The sequence below is a fragment of the Dromiciops gliroides genome, chromosome 1 (assembly GCF_019393635.1).
Source record: "Dromiciops gliroides isolate mDroGli1 chromosome 1, mDroGli1.pri, whole genome shotgun sequence".
Classification (NCBI taxonomy): domain Eukaryota; kingdom Metazoa; phylum Chordata; class Mammalia; order Microbiotheria; family Microbiotheriidae; genus Dromiciops; species Dromiciops gliroides.
Window position 1 is genome coordinate 89,759,578 of NC_057861.1, and position 21,059 is coordinate 89,780,636.

The window sequence follows — 21,059 nt, forward strand, 5'->3', positions numbered from 1 at the left end:
GAGGGAGTGATCAATAGTATCACTTGTTAGAGATAGATCAAGGATGAGGACTGGGGGAAAGAAAAGGCCAATGGATTTCTCATTAAAGAAGACATTGAAGAAATGAGTTACAGCAGAATGCTGGAAAGAGAAAACTCTTTGACTACAGCCATTTGAGTTGGAAAATTCTGAGAGGGCAAGAAGTATCCAGTTATAACATTCATTTTATTTGGTATTATAAATCTCAGGTTCTAATGTCCTATATTATGATACTATTACTAACAATAGCTAACAGTTATATCGTGCTTATTATTTTTCAGGGACTGTATTAAGCACTTTATGGTTATTATCTCATTTGACTCTCACAATAATCCTGTGAAGTAGGGTCTATTATCCATATTTTGCAATTAATGAAAACTAGGCCAAACAAGGATTAAGTGATTTACCCAAAGTCATAGAGCTGCTAAATGTCTAAGACCAGATTTGAATTCAGGTCTTTTTGATTCCAGGCTCTGCATTTTATCCAATGTGCCTCCTAACTGTCCCTAACTGTTTTAAGGACCCTTCCAGTTCCATTGTTATATTTCTTAAGGGTGTATCAGTTGTTCAGACAGCTTTTAAGTACTCTTGCTCTTATCCAACCTATGCTGTCTATTTTGTCTACAAGTAATGTCACTGCCAATTAAAACCTGGAACCAGTGGAGGCTCTAAATTCACTGAGAAAAAAAGCATGCATGATATTTGTTTGGATCTTGGGTTCCAAATAATTGGTGGTTAAGAGATGATATTTTGAGCACTGTGTGTGCTACATTACATACCTTCTAATGTACAACAAGGCAAAGAGACACGATCATTTATGGCATTTGTATTCAGCAAAAATGTGGCATCCTCAAAGTTTTTAACAGCCATTTTTAAGTTCTGAGGATCTAAATATAAATTTTAGGCATATGTGTCTTACTAGATTATGTTTATCCAGGAATGTGTTTTCAAAGAAGCCTTTCAATAAGAGTTCTTCCAATTTTGCTTGATCAAAATATTCTTATGAAGAAAAAATTGATACGCGTTCCTGTCATTATTCAGTCTCAGAGAATTTGGATTGCCATCTGTGTGTGGTATCATAGCATCGGGGAAAGCACACTTAGATTTGGAATCAGAGACTTTCAGCTTGAGGAGTCCTGGTTAGGGTAGATAATATCTAGCTCTTTGATGTTGGGCCAGCCACATTGCCACTGAAACTTACTTTCTTCATCTATGAAATATAGATAATATTACTTATATCACCTTCTAACCCACCCTGTAAGGTTGTTGTGGGAAAAATGATTTATGAATCCTAACCTGTAGAAATGTGATATGATTATGAGGGACGTGAAGAGCAGGAGAATGATGATGATAGTGGGGGTAGAGTGGTGGTATGATATAGAAAATTTGGCATTAGACTTGGAGTCAAACAGGTCTGGGTTCAAATCCTTCCTCAGAAATTTAACTGTGTCTTTCTGAGTAAGTCACTTAATCTTTCTTCTTAGTCTCCTTATCTGTAAAATGAGGGAGTTAGATTTGACAGACTCTAAAATCTCTTTTATTTCTAAATATAATAATAATAGTAATAATAATATTAATAACTAGCATTTATAGGAGGCAGCTATTTGGAGCAGTGAATAGAGTGCTACCCCTGGAATCAGAAAGACATGAGTTCAATTGGGTGGAGTAATCTCTCTAACATTGCAGGAAAATAGGAGGGGAAGGGGATAAAGAGAGAGGGGCAAAAGAAGGAAGGGAAGAGTGGGGGAGGGGACAGACAGAAGCAAATCCCTTTTGAAGAGTGATAGGATGAAAGAAGATGGATAATAGAATAAATATTGTGGGGAAGGGAAAAGGATGGAAGGGAAACAGTTAACAATAATAATCATGAAAAAGAGAAAAGGGGGAAAATTGTACAAAAAAAATTTATTGCAACTCTTGGTGGAGGCTAAGAATTGAGAATCAAGGGAATGTCCATCATTTGAGGAATGATGGAAAAAGCTGTGCTATATGATTATAGTGGAATGGTCTTATGCTACAGGAAATGACAAACAGGATGATCCCCAAAAAACCTGGAAAGACTAATGAACATCAATATATAGTGAAGTGAGCAGAGCTGGGAGGACATTGTGCATAGTGACAGCAGTATTTTTCAATGAGCAATTATGAATGACATAACTACTCTCAGCAATGCAATGATCCAAGACAATCCCAAGGAACTAATGAGGAAGCTTACTATGCACCCCCATAGAAAGAACTGATAAAAAGAACACTTGTGGATTGTACATATATAACCTGGTTGTGATCTTGTTGGGGAGGGGGGGGGAAGGGAGGGAGGGAGAAAAATTTGGAACTCTAAATCTTATGAAAATGAATGTTGAAAGCTACCCATACATGCAACTGGAAAAAATAAAATAAATGTCGCTAAAAAAACCTAAAAAACTAGAAAAATAAAAGACATGAGTTCAAATTTGGTTTCAGATACTTACTAGCTGTGTGACTCTGCAGAGTCTCTTAATCTTCTGTTTCAGTTAAAATTCTTTGAGGCACCTCTCTGTTGCTTATCTCTCGACCTTTGGATTATAGAAGAGAGAAGTGAGATCAGTCTATACAATTAAATACCCAACATTCATCAGCATCTGGGATAGGAATTCATTATTGTTTATTTCTCTATGTTTTTATATGCTCTGTCTGGCACTTGAAGTAGATCTGTTTAATTCACTTTTGTCCTCTCTTTGGTATTTTGCTCCTCACCTATCACAGGAACTCAGTACCTACTTGGTCTATGTTCCTTTCCCCCATCAAAACCCTCTGAGTAGTAGATTGGTCTTAGAGAGCCATCTCTTCATTTGACAGATGTAGAACTTAAGGTAAGTAAAGGAAAAATCATTAGTCAAGGTTATAGAGGGAGTTAATGGCAAATCTGATGCTAGTGATTCTTGGTCCTGTTTCCTTTCTATGATTATGCCACCTATTTGGCAAATAGATAAGTAAGTAATTTCTTATATACTTACTTTGTGCCAGGCACTGTGACAGGCCCTGGAGATACAAATACAAGAAAAGAAGATGGTCCCTTTTCTCAGGGAGCTTACATTAAAATAAAGGAAGATAAAATATAAAGAGAAATCAGGGGAGATGGGGATGGGTAAGGGTACCCACAGGTGGAGGAGTCTGGACAGAATTGAGCAGCATGGATGGAGAATCTCATGAAATGGCATTCTGGGTCAAGGACTCACTAATTAGGAGAATGAGCCTTAGCCATCTGGCTTCTGATTCCATAACAGTACTGATTAATTTTTTTGTCCAAAGTCAACAAAAACCTCTTAATTGTCTAATCGTTTTTCAATTTCATATTTTCGGTCCTATTTTACCTACCTAATTATTGTATCTATTCATTTATTTATTAATTAATGACATGGAATTAACTAATTGCTTGTTTGTTATTAAAACACAATCTTCTTATTGGTGCTTTTATCCTTCCTTGGCTTCCTATTAGCCAGTCATTAATGTTTATTGAGAGCCTACTATGGGCCAGGCACTATTCACTCCTGATCTGTTCTTATAGGTCTTCCTATTTCTTTCATCTTCTCTACTGATGGCTCTTCTTCCTCACCTACTTAAGAATAGCATGTTTCAGGGTTTAGCCTCTGTCTTTCACTGCACTCTCCATTTCAGCAGTGCTGTCTACTCTCATGCTGTCATCAAATCTCTACTGTTAACAGTGATGGCATAGTAAGAAATTTGGGGCTGCAATTGAATCTCTCAATTACTAGCTAATAATGAATGGCATATATAAGAAGTCGACAAGAGGACACGAGGGTAGTTCAATCCTATCAAAGATGCAGAGAATATTTTGAGGAGCTAAGGTAACAGGGAAGGAAAAAAGTGAAGGAGGGTGTGTAAACAGTTTGACTTTGAAGAGAATTTCTAGTTTGATGTAAAAATGCTCATCTAAAATGTCATATCAATTAAAAATATAATTCTTAATAGTGACACTAATGTCACAGTGAGATAGAGAATATTCATATATACACACATGCAAAACTCTATAGTACATATACATATAATATACATATTTATTTTATTGAAATGAGTTTGAATTAATATAGAAAATATTCACTAAATTAGAGATTATAGTGTCATAGTTAACAATCTTCCCTTTTCTTCTACTGCCCACATCATCAATACTCTGTCCTTACCAACTTGTTCGGTTAGTTTCCTGACTTCACCTGCACCATTAATTCTTTGCTCCTTTCATTCACTACTCTCTTCAAAACAGAATGCTGACCCTTCTGGATGTGTTACCTACAGTGTTTGCCCATGCATAAAGATCCAGCTCAAATTCCTTCTCCTACACTCAACCTTACTCAGCTCTCTGAGCCCTTATTGATCTCTTCACTGTCAGAATTCTTATAATTCTTATATCTATACGCCTCAGTTGTAGATTAACATCCAACATGTTTTCTTACCCATCTTCCTGTTGTGAGGCAAGATGACATCTGAACCATCCTCCATCTAAGATAATTTCAATTCAGTTTAGTAACCATTTATACACATTAGCATCTGAGGTTTGCTAGATCCTGTGCATAGGACTAGAGATAAAAAGGTAGAAATGACATAAACCTTGCCTTTGAGGAATTTATAATCTAATGGGAAGGAAAACACACCTAATTCAAGGGAAGATTAAAACTTTCAAATTGAGAAACATTAATTAAGTGCCCATCATGTGCAAAGAACTATTTATGCTTAGTGCCATGGATATTACAGAAACTAAATAGTTATAGGCCTTAAGGGATTTACAGCCTATTATAGCGGAGAGGTAAATACAGAGAGATTTGAGAAATGTGTTGTTGTTCAGTCATTTCAATCGTTTCCAACTCTTTGTGACCCCATGTAGGTTTTTCTTGGCAAAGATACTTGAGTGATTTACCATTTCCTTCTCTAGCTTATTTTTTTGGGGGGTGTGGGGGCAGGGCAATGAGGGTTAAGTGACTTGCCCAGGGTCACACAGCTAATAAGTGTCAAGTGTCTGAGGCTGGATTTGAACTCAGGTCCTCTTCAATCCAGGGCTGGTGCTTTATCCACTGTGCCACTTAGCTGCCCCTCTCCAGCTCATTTTTACAGCTCAAGAACTGAGGCAAATGACTTACCCAGGGTCACAGAGCTAGTATGTGGCTGAAGTCGCATTTAAACTCTTGAAAATGAGTCTTCCTTATTCCAAGCCCAGTGCTCTATCCACTGAGAAAGTACAATCAAGTGACTGCAACAACCCTGATTATCTACCCTCTCCTTTTGGTCACCACCACTATGTATATTCTTGAAAGACAGTAAAAGAGACTTCAAGACTTTGAACAAAGGAGCTTCTTAAGAACCAAGAGACCAGAGAACTGATTTGTAATAGAACTGCTGTTTATGGTATAATCCAACAGAATATTCATAAACAAATGTTTATTAATTATCCAGAGAAACCATGGCACAATGGATAAATAGTCCTATAGCCTGTAAGACCTGGATTCAAGTCCTGCCTCTGACAAGGAATAAGCTGTGTGAGTCTCAGCAAATCACTTAACCTCTCAGTATTCTGTGAAGCTTTTTAAGACTACTTGGGAGAGAAGGTACCATCTTTCATTGGTAAAGAACATGCTCTCACCTGCAACTTCCATATATCATTTAAATATAGAGGTCCAGATTCTATCCCTAAGCACCAAAGCACCAAAGAAAGACAGATGAATGAAAAGTTCTTGAGGATAGGAACTGCTCCCCCCCACCTTTTCCTTAATGCCTTATGAAGTACCTGGTATATACTATGTGTTCGATAAATGATTGCTGAACTAAGCTTAATAAAATATAGAGCCCATAACTTTATGGAATATTCAGCCTTCTAGGGGCATTCAGCATACACACAGAATAAGTATGATTCATGAGAAGGGGATATGGAATAAACTAGAAATATAGAAAGAGTTCTCTAGGAAAACCTAAAAAAGGAAATAGTCCTGTTGTAAATGTAGACACATTTACAAAAACACTATATATAAGGGTGTGTATGTGTACATATATATAAACATGTGTATATGTCTATAATATAGACATATACTATATTTATACATATCTACATGTACATGTGTATACAAACACATATATGTGTATATACACACATGTATATGTATGTATGTGTGTACGTGTGTGTGTATATATATGTATATATATGTGTGTGTGTGTGTATATATATATATATATATATCTGTGATGTCTGTCTAAGGATGGGTAACTATCCATCACAAACTAGATAGGGTTATAGAGAAGGGGGAATGCACATCTTGGGCATCTCAGACAAATGTAGTAATAAACTCAAACTTGCTGTGAAATCTTCACTGTCTGGAGGCCTCTTCTACCCTGACTAATAAATTCAATAACTTGAATGCTCAGTGGTGCAATTCTCTCAAGAAAGGAAATGTCAAATATTTGAGTTGGGGCAGAAATTGGCTTGTGGAATAAATTGGTTTTCCTTTTCTTTGTAGGTCGAAAATGCTTTAAGTGAAGTTGATTTCCAGCTCAAGTTGGACCTTCATTTTACAGAGAGTGAACAGCAGTGAGTATAAACCTGTGACTTTAATCCTATTAATGTTTCCTCCTGATATCTCTTGTATAGCCCTTTTCCCTCTGGGTTATGATGAGCACCGACACTGATTTGATCACACCTTTATTTGAATATAAACCTCACATTCTATCCATTCTTTGTTATTTAAGCTGTTTTAAAGAGTTTGTTTTTCTATTTTAAAAAATCATGAACTTGGACAGCTAGGTGGCACAATGGTTAAATCACTGGATCTGGATTCAGGAGGACCTGAGTTCAAATATGGCCTCAGACACTTGACACTTACTGTGTGACCCTGGGCATGTCACTTAACCCTCATTGCTCCACACACCAAAAAAAAATCATTAACTTATTGAAAAGGGCCCTTGATGTCATCTAGTGCTATGTCTACCCAAAGCATAACTTCTGACTACTACATCATCATGCAGTGGTTACCTAGCTTCTACTTAAATGAGTGACAAGATGCTCACCATTTCCATTGTACAGTAGCTCTCAGTATTAGAACAATCTTCATATTGCGAAATCTGCATATCTATATCTTCTCTCTCCATCTATTATTCTTAGATTATTTTTTGCCCTCTTAGGAGGGAATCAAACCAAATTAGTCTAATTCCTTTTCCATGTACTAAGCATTCAAATACTTGAAGACATTCATCATGTTCCCCAAATCACAGTCATGTTCTCTTCTCCAGGCTAAACATTTCTCCACCTGGCCCTCATCTGGCATAGCTTTGAATTTCCCCACCATTGGAACCATGCTCAGCCAGATACATTCCAGTGTTTTAAAATCCTTAGGAGTAGTGGAAAGAGAAGGAAATATACAGAATCATAGAAACAAAGATTTGGCACTAGAATGGACTTTAGAGTTAATCTAGTTCATTCATCTTCAATTTACAGATGAGGAAACTGAAGCCAACATGTAAATTGACTTGCAAAAGTTTTCATGGCTAGTAAATAGCAAGGCCTCTATTTGAGCTAAGTTCCTCTGATGCCAAATCTAATGTTTTCCTTAGTAGTTAATCAATCAATCCATAAACATGGATTAAGCACCTCTTTTGTGCCAGTTACTGTGCTAAGCTCCGGGGAGACAAAAAGAGACCACCAAGAAGCTTTAAGTTTCATGAGGTATACAATATGCAAACAGATTTATGCAAAGCCATCTATATACAGGAGAAATAGGAAATAATAGAGAGGGGACACTATAGAATTAAAGAAGGGTTGGGGAAGGTTTCCTTTAGAAAGTGGGATTTTAGGTGATATTAAAGAAAACTAATGAGGTAAGTAGTTGGAATGGAGAAGGGAGAGAAAATATTGGAAGCAGAGAGAGATGGGGTGTTGCCTGTTGAGCAGCCAGGATGCCAATGCCACTGGATCAGAGAGTATGAGTCAGGGAGGAAGATACAAAGAAGGCCGGCAAGGTAGAAGGTGGCTAGGTTATGAAGGACTTTGAATGCCAAACAGAGCATTTCTATTTGGTCCTGGAGGCAATAGGGAGCCACTGAAGTTTATGGAATAGGGTGTAATGGTGAGTAGACCTCAGCTTTAGGACTTTAGTGACTGAATGGAAAATGGACTGAAGTGGAGAGAGACTTGAGGAAAGCAGATCCATTAGCAGGCTATTGCAATCATCCAGGTATGATGAGATGAGGGCCTGCATTAGAGTGGGCATCAGTGTCAGAGGAGAAAAGGGGGCATATTCCAGAGATGATGGAAAGTTTTCCTTTTTCCTTTGTGACGTTTAAAATCTAATGTGTGGTCACCTTATTCCTGTCCCAAGTGGAGGGAAAAGTAACTAGGGTTTATATTTATAAATTAGAAGCTTTAGCACCAGTTTGGGGGCATTGAGCATTTATTGAAGCATACCAAATATTGGTAAAGAGAGAACACATGAAGTTCAGAAAGTTAAGAAGCCTATCTACCTTAGAAGAGAGATAAGAGTCCAGTCTGGCCTGCTTCTTCCAAGAGTCCTCTGCCACCAAGAGTCTGTTCGAGAGACAAACTGCAAGAGTCAGCTTCCTCTCTGTCCCAAGGAGAGGGGATCCTTCCACACTGCTTCAAGCTAATTGACTAGCATCACCCAAATCCATTGGTTCACAGCTTGAGGGTAGTCCCTTGTTGAGTTCAAAATCCACAGCTTCTGAGAACACACCCTCTTGAGGGCCAGGCAGGTGTGGTTTCAATTGAATTAACTTTAGGTATGTTAATCAGTGAAGTCAGTCAATCTCACTCAATTCAGTCAGTCCAAATCAATCCCAGCTGGGGCCTTTGGGAGTTGGCAAAGCCCATTATTTTCTTACACCTTGAATCATAGTTATATGTGCATTTTCCTTGCCATTAGCTTTTACCTATCTGAAAGGCAAGACTGATGTCACATCTACCTTTATATCCCTAGTCCTAAGTGTAAGGCCCCAAAAAACTTAGATGCTTATGTATAAATGATTATTGAATTGAACTGAAAGTGTGCTGAATTGAAAGGTGAAATCAACAGATCTTGGCAAGAGATTATATAGGGAGTGAGGGATAAGAAGGAACCAGAATGACTCATGGGTTGTAGCAGCCATAAGAGCAACACCACCACCAGCATGGTAAGGAAATGACCTGGAGCTGTCCATGGTTATGGAGCAGCACAGAGAAAGCCAGTCCTACCAAGTAGGCAGAGCCCCAAGGGTAGAACCAAATAAATCCAGAGAATCTTATTACCAGTTTACCCACAGGGATAGGATTGATTTAATCACAAAGGAGGTGAACCATTTAAAAGTGGACAGCTGCCTCTAGAGGTGGTGGTGTACTTCCCTCTGCTTGGAGGTCATTAGACAGAAACTGGTTGGCTACCTATTGAGCATGTGACCCTGGGGATTCCTTTTAATGGTAACAGTAGCTAATGAACATTTATGTAGCACAGTATGGTATACCAAAGGCTTTATTTATCTCATCTGATCATCAAAACAATCCTTTTGTGTATTGGTTGGATTAGATCACCACTGAAGATTTCTAATTCTCAAATTCTGCGATTTTGTTATCCTACTAAATGGGTGTCCTCTGTAACACTGGAATGAGTACTTATGCTGTCAAACCCATAGACCCTCAAAATATTATATATGGAAATAATAATAATACCTCACATTTAATAACTCCAATACATGTATATTTATACCAAAATGTACAGTGCTTCATAATTCATATCTACAATACCATATCCATATATGGTGAGCTCTTGGTTTTGCAACTGGAAAAAAAGTGGTTCCAATTATATATAAAAAGCACTAAATTGGGAGCATGTCTGATTTGTATTCAAGGGAAGACTCACGCCTGATGATCTAGCTATTCATTATAGATGATGCTGATGATAAGAATGGCTATTTATGAAGGCTTGCTGTTTATCATGCTTGGTTCTTCAAATCAGATTGTATTATTTTTGTCTGTCATTGTAATCCTTAGAAAGTCTTCATAGCTCCATAATAATAATCATATTAATAATACCATAATAGCATTTATCTAGTACTTTAAGATCTTCAAATATTACCAACTTTACAAATAGTATCCCATTTTATACTCAGAATAACTGTAGTAGGTAGATAGTTTTATTATTCTCATTTTTTCAGAGGAGAAAACTGGGGTAGGCAGAGATTAAGTGACTTCTCCAAGGTCACACAGCTAAGTAAGTCTCTGTGACTGTATTTGAACTTAGATTTTTGTGACTACAGACCCAATGCTTTATCTACCAGGACTCCTAGGTACATTGTTCTCTGATAGTTTTTATTTTATTTTTTATTGATCCTGCTAGAAGTTAGTTGCCTACATAGTTTGTAGTTTTATTCGTGCTTTATCGATAATATTTAAACTAAATCACTTGCCCCTACCTAATGAGTTTTCCAATAAGAGTGGATGGATAGATATATTTTGTTGTTTAGTATGAAGAAAAAGCTATATTTAGAGTCTTAATCAAAGCTGCTCTTCTTTATTGCATTTTTTTGGCTGATTAAGGAATCAGAATGCTTTGTCTCAAAGACTGCTTGTACAGTCGTGCACTTGTTGAATGTCAGGTCGGGAAGGAACTATTAGAACACAAAGTGTTAAAGCCGAAAAGGACCTTAGAGTAAAAAAACCCATGAAAACAGAGGACAGAGAATTAACATTCTGGGAAGGGTTATAAGAACACAGAACATAAGGACATGGAATAATAGAATATAAAACAAACTATTAGAAATGGGATCTTAGGGATCAGCTGGGCCATGGTTTTTTAACCTGGGAACCATGAACCTCCCAGGATTCCGTGGATACATTTCAGGGGATCTGTGAACTTGAATGGAAAAATAAATTGCATTTTTGTTTTAATATAATTGCTTTCCTTGTAATCCTGTATATTTTATTTTGGGCCTTATAAAACATTATTCAGAAAAGTGGTCAATAGTTTTCTGAATGTCCAGAAGGCCTATGAAATTAAGAAGAGGGTAAGAACCCTTGACTAAACCCACCTTCTCATAGATGTTACAGATGCATAAATTGAGTCTTAGAGAGTCTTAGCAATTTTACTGTCCGAATTTTCCAACTGGATCACAGGACCTTGCAGACTAGGGGAAAGGAATGGTTAAGGAGGTTGGTAGCTATTATGGAGAATTATTTGAGCTCTGACCTTATTATTTGAATTACATAGCCCTTTGTACTATTTGGGAGAATGTACGAGTCTCTATGATAGAAAATGTTTCCCAAGAATAGAGGTATTTAAACAGAGGTCGGATATTCACATGTACACTTTCAATTCTATGACTCAACAAACATTTATTAAAGATAGACAATGAACTAGACAGATAAAGTGTTCTATTTTGAACTTCATTCTAATCCTGGGATTCTATTATTTCAAATCTCTAAGAAGCCTGGTACAGAAATATACATGGATGAGAGTCACGTTGACAAATCTGTAAAACAGGCCAGGTTGTGTACACAGAGATAGTATGAAATTCTGTAAAGAACACAGGACTTGGACTCATGCTATATGAGTTTGTATCCCTGCTCTGATACATTTGAGATATCTTATTTGGGAAAGTTACTTAACTTTCTAAACCTCAGCTTGGTTATATATAGAATGGGAATTATAATATTTGCCCTGTTGACCTCACAAAGTCATTAAAGGAAATCCTTTGCAAATGTTAAAGAATTAAAGAAAGACAAGCTTGATTTTGTTTTTGTTTTTAATTTTTTAGAGAGGCAATTGGGGTTAAGTGACTTGCCCAGGGTCACACAGCTAGTAAGTGTTAAGTGTCTGAGGCCAGATTTGAACTCAGGTACTCCTGACTCCAGGGCTGGTACTCTATCCACTGCCCCACCTAGCTGCCCCTTTTGTTTTTGTTTTAAACTAGATATTGGATTAGGGAACTCCTGGTGAGGAATTTCCTTTATCAATTCCAATTGGTGAGTTTGCCATTATTTGTAGTCAGACATAAATTAAGTGATTTGCAAAGAATCACACAACCAGTATATACCATGGGACTTGAACATGGGTCTTTTTGACACAAGACAAACTCTCTATCCACTAGGTCCCATGGGTCAAATTACAGGCATCATCTATATTTTATGTATCTAAAATCATTCTTAGCTCTTAAGCCACACAAGTGCAGTTGGTGGGATTTATTTGGCTCACAGGTAGGAGTTTGATTATTCCTGCACTAAACCTTCCTACCCCTATGGATGATGGTGATGGTGATGGTTATGATGCTGCTGCTGATGTTCTTATGAAGAATCTGGTAATTGCCCAATGGAACTCAGTTCTATATGTATAGTCCCCCCAACTCCAACACTGGTACCTCTATGCCTGCTTTAAAAGTACCAAGTAAGAGAGAATTGTGAATGCTTGAATATTGAGGGTGGTTGCTGAGGTTGAGAGAAACAGAAAACTAAAATAATGAAGATGGGGTTAAGAGATTAGATTTTAATCAGGAGAGTAAAGTTTCTAGAGTATTTTTGGAAGGAAGTCAAGCTAAGAACAAGAGGAATTTGGAAAGTAAAAAAAAAATCAAACTTCATAGCAAGAGAGAAAAAAAAGTAGAATCACAAAAGGGGAAAAGTGTAATCTGAAAGAGAAATAAAAGTAATGGACTCATGAGATTATTAGACTCCGAGAATCAGAAAGTACCTAGATCTATTCTAAACTCTTTTGGAAGCAGGGAACCGAACTCCACCTGTCTAATTTTCCTGATAAGCAGTCACCCAACCTCTGCTGGATGATTCCGGTAAAAGTGTTTATCTGTGCTGCTCCGATTGTTAGAAAAGATTTCCTTATACTGAGCCCCAAATCTGCCTTCCTCTAATTTCTATCCATTTTTACTAGTCCTCTTCTATTAACCTTTCTATTAGATAGTACTATAGATATTCTAAGGGAGGGGTCATCCTTCCCCCATCATAAACATCTGTTCTAGGACTAACAGCTGTTATTCCTTCAACTGATTCATATATAGAAGAATTTTGAGTCCATTTACCATCTTAGACAACCTCTTGTGGAAATGCAATGTTTTTGCAAAAATGTGGCTTTCAGGACTGGAAATAGCTATCCAGAAGTGTGGTTTGATATTAGACTACACCACACTCATTTTGGAAACTCTACATCTATTAATACTACCAACAATATCTCATTAACTTTTCTAAGTACGATTTCATACCCTAGAATTGTAGTTGGTTCTGAGGAGGTGTGTGGCTTCAGCCAGACTGGGAGCCAAGTGAAGAAATTGAGAGGGTCCGTCCTGTTGATTGGGAAGAACCTAATTTCTTCAAATAAATAGAAGTCTGGAAGGGGGAAAAAGAAATACATAGAATCCCTAAATGCTGAATCAGAAGGATTTTCTATAAGGAAAAAAATTCATATAGAGATCCCACTGGGTTACCTTTTTATAAGTGGCTTCCTCTCCTTAAGGACAAAATGTTTAATAAAAATGAGAGTGGGAGGTGGTCGATGAATATATGATTAAACAAGAGGAAGAGAAAGCAGGGGCCAGGAAGGATTATGAAGACAGAGAATTCCTCATTTCTGCAAATTAAATTGCACTGCATTCAAAAATAATGAGTCTCTAGCACATCCTGGATATAAAAAAGATTATGTTCAAATGAAAAAAAAATAATGCTCTAGGATTATTAAGGTCTTAGTGCCATTGCAAGGGAAAAACACTGACTTTTATTTAGATCTGAAGGGGACCTCAGAGGTCATGCACACAATCTCACATTAACACACACACACAATAACAAGTGGCAACCTTAGATTGCCCAAAAAACCTCTTCTGAGAGAGACTTTCTTTGAAAAGGCTGTCTCCTCCTTTTTACCTTTCTTCCCTCCTATCCCCCTGCATCTTACCCTTCCCCTTCTTCATACTTTTTTCATTCCTTTTCCCCTTTAATTCCATCCTTTCTTTGCTCCTCTGAGAGCTTAGCCCTTCAATCATCCCTTTTCTGTCTCCAGCTCTAAAAATGTTTATCTTTCATCTTCATCTTCTTGTCTGCTGACTCTTTCCTTGCTGATTCTACAAATATATTCAGTTCTTCCTCTCTCAGTCCTTAAAATCCTGTCCTTGACTTTGATATCTCCTTAAGCTATTGACATATGAGCATTTCTTCTTTTCACGGAAAAACTCAACAAAAGGCCACCATATTTGTTGCCTCAATTTTCTCATCTCTTGTTCATGTTTCAGTATCTTTCAGTTTGACTTCTGACCCAACCATTCACTAAACAAATGTTTCCAAAGGCATGAAGGATACAGTGATCTTTTTCAGTCCTCATCTTTCTGGAATGCTTTTTCAGCTTTTGACATTATTCAGTATGATTTCCCCCTGGATAGTCTTTCCTCCTTTGTCTTGTTTTTTTTTTATATTATCTGTCTGACTGCTTCTTCTCAGTCTCTTTGGTTATTTTCATATTCCTCCCATGTCTTAAGTATTGATGGACCACCAGTTTCTATCCTCAATCCTCTTCTAGTTTCCTTCTATTTGCTTGATGATATTATCTAGTCCCTTACCTTCAAATCTCACCTTTATAAAAATTACTGCCATATATATATGTATGCATATATATATGTGTGTGTGTGTATATAAAATATAAAATCTTTCCATTTTTTTTTCAGTATAGTAGTTACAAATGAGGTACATCACCAGATGGATAACCTACCAGAACCTTAAATACAACATATACCAAATAGAACTCATCAATTATACCTATAAGCCTAACCTTCTTCTTAAGTTTCCTGTTTTTCTTGATATAGCCATTTTCTCTTTCCTTCATTACCCACTCCCCATTCTAGTCACTTACTAAGTTGATAACACTGTTGATAATACTCAAATCTGTCTTACTGTTTTCACTCTCAGTGATACAAAGCAAGTTCAGACCCTTATACTAAGAAAATAGATACAAAGAATGAAAATATCATTCTCTTAAATACCAGGAGCTTGCATTTTATCTGGGGAGATGAAAGGTATGGATGTGTATGTATAAATTTATATGCATATATGTGTATGTGTGTGTGTATATACAGTATAAATACAACATAATTAATCATTTGTTGCTGTTCAGTCATTTCAGTCATGTCTGACTTTGTGACCCCATTTGTGGTTTTCTTAGTAAAGATATTTGAGTGGTTTGCCATTTCTTTCTCCAGGTCATTTGAAAGATGAGGAATGAAGCAAACAGGGTTAAGTTACTTATGCAACGTCATACAGCTAGGAAGTGTCTGAGGCCAAATTTGAACCCAGGAAGAGGAATCTTCCTGACTGAGTCCAGGCCTGGAACTCTATCCACTGTGAAACCTAGCTGCCCACATGGTTATGTATAATGTATATGAAATAAAAGCATATAAATATAAGGTGATATCCTTAGATAACTGGTTTTTCTTAGTTCTTTCCCTCTCTGTCTCTTTCTGTCTGTCTGTGTCTGTATCTCTCTCTTTCTCTCTTACCCCCTCACTCCCACCTCCCACTCTTTTTTCTCTTTCTTTTCTCTCTCTTTTCACTATCATATTTAAATATAAAATATGTTTATGTGTATTTGATTTCTTATTAAAAGGTATGACTTGGGGCAGCTAGGCGGTACAGTGGATAAAGCACCAGCCCTGGATTCAGGAGGACCTGAGTTTAAATCCAACCTCAGACACTTACTAGCTGTGTGACCCTGGGCAAGTCACTTAACCCTCATTGCCCCACCAAAAAAAAAATGTATGACTACCATACTCCACCACTCAAAAACTTTCAATAATCCCCTAATGCATAAATACACCATCACACTAGCATAACACAATACAATATGATATAACACAAAAAAGGGAAAGTATAAACTCTTTACCTAGACATTTAAGGTACTATTCATGCAGGCTTCTCCCTTCCCAGGCTTGTTTCACTTTTTCCCCCTTCAGACCCTCACATTGCAGATAGTCAAGAAGAATAAGTATTCCATGATTTCAGCCATCACTGGCTCAGACCTCCACAGATTTCCAAGTTGGGCCCTATCATGCTTCAAATATACTCACTCTTCATCTCTGATTAGTATAATGATTTCCCTTCATAGAAGGCTCAGCATCCACCATAAATTTATCCCAAGTGAAAGTGGTCTCTCCTGCCATAATATTTTCCTAGATTATTTAGTCTGGCTATCTCCTTTACATCTTCACCTCCCACACTTCATTATAATATTTATGGGTGTGTATATTATTTTCTCTTTAATATATTGTGTCACAAATAAAATTCCAAGAAATACAATTTCTGTGTACTAAAAATCAATTTATTAATTAGGCTAGCCAATAATCAATAAATTTATGGTCAGTGGTTTCTCTTGGTAAGTAAAGACAAAGAGTCCTGCATCATCTTAAATGTCCATCTTTAAAGAATCCTTAGCCCCTTATTACTTCATTATCAAGGTGGGGAGGTCAGCTGAGGAAGGAGATCTGGTAATGAGTTTATCAGCCTCTAGGAATGTAGGCAAGCAAAACCTTAACTCTGGCTTTATTTCTCCTTCATGAACCAGGCTGCCCCAAACTCTGATAAAGGGGACAAGGACACATGAATCTCTTTGTGTAACTCTTGACCAGCTCAGTTTTGGCTGTTTACAGAGTAGACAAAAGCCAAAGTCCCATCTGGATGGGGCCCAGCCCAAACTAATAAAGGAGCAGATACCTTGGGGGACTTGAAGTGACTAGATTATTGGTTGTGCTCTTCAGAAGCTGACCATTTCAGGAACTGGGTCTTAACAAAAATAGGAGGGAAAAGAATGGATCACAAGTTAATTATTGGTTATTAATATAATAATATAATATTAACTTCCCTCAATTGGAAGTTCCTTGAGGGCAGGAAAATGGACATTTTAATCTTTGTTCTGAATCTCCAGTTCTGAGTAATGGATCTTACACGTTGTAAGCAAAAAAAAAATATATATATATATACACACACACACACACACATACACACAAACACATACATATATACTTAAAATATATATGGTTAAAATATATAATATATACTTATATATGCTTAAAATATATATATGTTTGAAATATATATCTTTGTGCTCTCTCTATATATTTGTGCTTTATATACATATACATAGATATATATGTGTGTATGTGTGTGTGTGTGTGTGTGTGTGTGTGTGTGTGTATAAAATGAATTCAGCTGAGATTTTTTCTGCCTGATTATGGGGTACTAGTTCACAAAACCAAAAGGGATTTCAGGAACCATCTATTCCAGCTACTTCATTTTATGGAAGAAGAAACTGAACTCAGAGATGTTAACTGAATTGCCCAAAGTCACATAGGTAATAAGCATCAGTGGTAGGATATGAACCTACATCTTTTGAGTCCTGAGCCAGTGTTCTATACCATTCTCTTCACTGAACCATGTTCACATGAAACATACTAGGTGCCTTCACATATACATTTAATTAACTAGATTTTTATAATTTGCATAATTCAAATTGAATTTAGCAGAACTATTGGGGAGTACTAGTGGCTATTTTAATTTCATAGTATATACATTTCATAGCTTGCACAGAAAAATGTAAAAAGAAGAAGACCATTCATCCTGTAAGAGCCAATGTGCCATGGCGGAAAGAACATTCCCTAGAGTAGGAATTGGTGATAATTATGATAGTTTCATTTTAAATGGAATTTTAAAGTTTTTATAGCACTTTGCTCACAGTAATCATATTAAATGAATGTCTAAACTAATATTTGTATTCTGTGTACAGACTATGATACGGTTGCTTGTGTGATGAATTTGTAGTCTGAAAAACTGGGTTAAGATTCTGCGTGGCTTGGACAGAACACTACATCTCTCTAGGCTTTACTTCCCCATCTCAAATGAGAGGGTCACACCAGACGGTCTCTAAGTCTCTGTCCAGCTCTAAATCAATGATCATATCATCTTAATTTTTCTTCCCGTTTGACACATGGAATATCAATAGTGACTTTCCCACTTGCACCTCAACTAGAAAATAACTGAGCCAGTACCTAAACCCCCACATTCTGACACTGAAACTAGTGCCCTTTTTACTGTTACATTCAAGAGTTCTGATTTCTACTTCTGACTCTGACACTTTTTCTATGACTTTGCATAGGTCAATAATCCTCTTTGAGCCTCCTTTCTTTCTTTTATAAATTGAGGTAGTTGCCCTGAGGTTCTTTTTTAAGTTATAGAATTCTTTTGCTCTGCTCATTCTCTGTTTTAATATCATCATTCTAGATTCCATTGCAATTTGAACATCCTGTAATTTGACATTCTCTGCTGTATAACTCATTTCAGTTTTAACCCTCTGTATTCTAATGTTTCGTGTTTGGTGTTTCTTCCAAGTTGAACATCCTATGATCCTGTGAATCAAGACCAAGACTCAAGCAATACGTGATCTGTTCTCATCTGATTAAGCTTCATGTTATTTTAAGTCATGTCCAAGTCTCCTGATGCTAAAATGGTTGCCCTTGCCTCCTAGGGCAAAGGATTTGGCGGGGATGCCAACCATCAGCAGCCGCACACTGGGCCTCCACTTCCAGCCTCGAAGGGGTCTGCATCATCATATCCCTGTAATGTTTGACTATTTCCACCTGTCTGTGATCTCCGTGACAATCCATGCCTCACTAGTGGCCCTGCAGCAACCACTGATCAGGTAAATGTAGCTCAGCAACAGGGTGGTGTCTTATTTTGTCCTGTTCCATCTGCATTCCATGGGGATGGGGGAAGAAAGTAAACCAGGCAGCAATGGGGATGTGACACTGAAATTCTGGATCATGAATTGGGGACAAGAAAGGCAAAGACAAAGGACTCATAAGTCTATGCCCTTCCCTAAGATTCACAACTGCTACATTAACTGCTCTGTTAAAATTCTCACCAAAGGCATTTTAAACCTAGATGAGGATAGCTCATCAAGTGATGAGTTCCCCATCACTGAAGATCTTCAATTAGACTAGATAATCATTCATTGAAAATGTGGTGTAATACTGAATACCATGATCCTCATTGCCTGCAGAAGGCCAGGTAGGTTACATTTCATACCTCCTCCAAAGTTCTTCTGCACCCTTAATGGGATTGTGAGGGTTAGGCTTTCTGCCAGTGCATCACCCCCCCCCATCATCCATGGATGCTGTTCCCTCACTTGTAGGGGGTAGTCCCCTGCATCTTAGTTCCATTTAGCCACTAATAACCAGATTCACTTTTACAAAGAAATATTTACCTCAAAATGCAATCACAAATATTTGAACTTACTTTCCTAATATGTGGGAAGCATAATCCTCCTCCCATCTTACACTACCTCAGTCTCTGGGGAAGGTAGGGGATTAGGTTCATAAGTTAGTTCAGTTCCTACAGAGCATAGTTCAAATTCCAAGTTCAAACTCCCTTTAGGCTCATGGCCCAAGAACCCTGGCTTCTCAGGGCTTCCATGCCTGGCTGACTAGTCACACATACAATTGTCTGCAATCCTGGTCCCAAAGTTTTTATGACTCAACCTTCTGGATCTAATGGGAATCAGCTCTGGCACCTGAAACTATGAAAAACAACATAGAACAGAAACTGTCATCAGGCAATTATGACTTCACAAAACTTATTTGAAAACAAGTTTTATTATAAGAGAAATGAACATGTTTGTAGAATCCAAAGTGTTCTCAATCCATGCAGAAATTTGCATATTTATGACCGTACAAAAAAGGGAGGAGGAAACACAAATCTCCCCCTATGGTGTGTGGCATGAGAGGAGGAAAGGTGCAGTTAAAGTGGGAAAAAGACAAAACCTTTATTGAAGGGGGCGGAGCAAGGTGATGGCAAATGCCTTATTCTTTTCCCTTAGGAATTGCTAGACCATGAAGATAGGATGTTCTGTTTATCTACAAGGGTCCCAGCTGCAAAAGCAATTTCTCAGCCTAGTGCAGACTGAATGGTACCTGTCTTGACTCCTAAGGACACCCAGGGAGTCCAGTTTGGGGTGCGAACAACACATTATGTGAGCTCAGGGGCAGGGGAGAACTTTACCCTTGACACATTCAGGGCCTCTAGTACACTCTGGGTCCAAAGTTTCTGCAAAATATGGCAACTCAAAAAGAATAAGTTCAGGAGACACTTTAATATTCCTTGACAACAACCGCCAAGAAACCCACACTCCAAGGCCCCCCAGATTCACCTGCTCAGTCAGGTCATGTAGTAAGATACTATTCCTTCAGCTAAAGAGTACTTATGTGACTCTAGCTCCTTGAATGTTGGGATTCTTTCATCCTTTGGATTTATATCTCCAACATCTAGCGCAAGTTCTGTCACATAGTAGAACTTAATAAATGCTTGTTGGTTCATTGATGTATTGATTCAATCAACTAGTCCACCCTTAAAATTATCAAAAATAAGAAGAGTCTCCCTCATGCTATAGCTAGCTCTATCACTTGAAGTATCCAAGTTAATACTGAAGACTGCATGTTGGCAAATGTGAAGTTTTGTGTTTCTGGTAGGAAATGATCCCTGAGAACTCTCCAAAGGTCTTGATTTCTATGTTACTGGGACTTAGACATACTACCTCAGACACTTACTATTTGTATGATCCTGGACAAGTCACTCAACCTCTATGATCCTCAGTTTCCTCATCTGTAAAATGGAGATAATAACAGTACCTACCTTACAGGGTTGTGGTGACAATCTAATAAGTTAATATATGTAAATTAGATTTTGAAAACATTAAAGTTCATTATAAATGTTAGCTATTGTTATTAAAATCATTAAACTAAATGGGTATTTATCTTTCTGTGCCTCAGTTTCCTCTTCTGGAAAAGGAGAATGGTGTTGAATTAGTTGGCCTTGAAGGTCCTGTTTGAAGGCAGCTAGGTGGTGCAATTTTTAGAGTGCCAGGTCTGGAGTCAGAAAGACCAGAGTTCAAATGCAGCCTCAGACATTTACTAGTTATGTGACCCTGGGCAAGTCACTTAACCCTGTTTGCCTTAGTTTTCTCATCTGTAAAATGAACTGAAAAAGGGAA

General features: G+C 37.5%; 1 protein-coding gene across 7 annotated transcripts in view; it reads left to right on the forward strand.

Annotated features, from left to right (window-relative positions):
- FAM135B (family with sequence similarity 135 member B) overlaps window positions 1-21,059 on the forward strand; it is a 493,118-nt gene that overhangs the window by 360,183 nt on the left and 111,876 nt on the right. For all 7 annotated transcript variants that reach the window (XR_006353509.1, XM_043969533.1, XM_043969541.1 and 4 more), the window contains 2 exons: window positions 6,516-6,586; window positions 18,540-18,713. Coding sequence is in view for 6 of the 7 variants with exons in the window: in XM_043969533.1 (XP_043825468.1) it covers window positions 6,516-6,586; window positions 18,540-18,713 (245 nt within the window). In the remaining variant the exon portion in view is untranslated. The remainder of the gene's footprint in view (window positions 1-6,515; window positions 6,587-18,539; window positions 18,714-21,059) is intronic.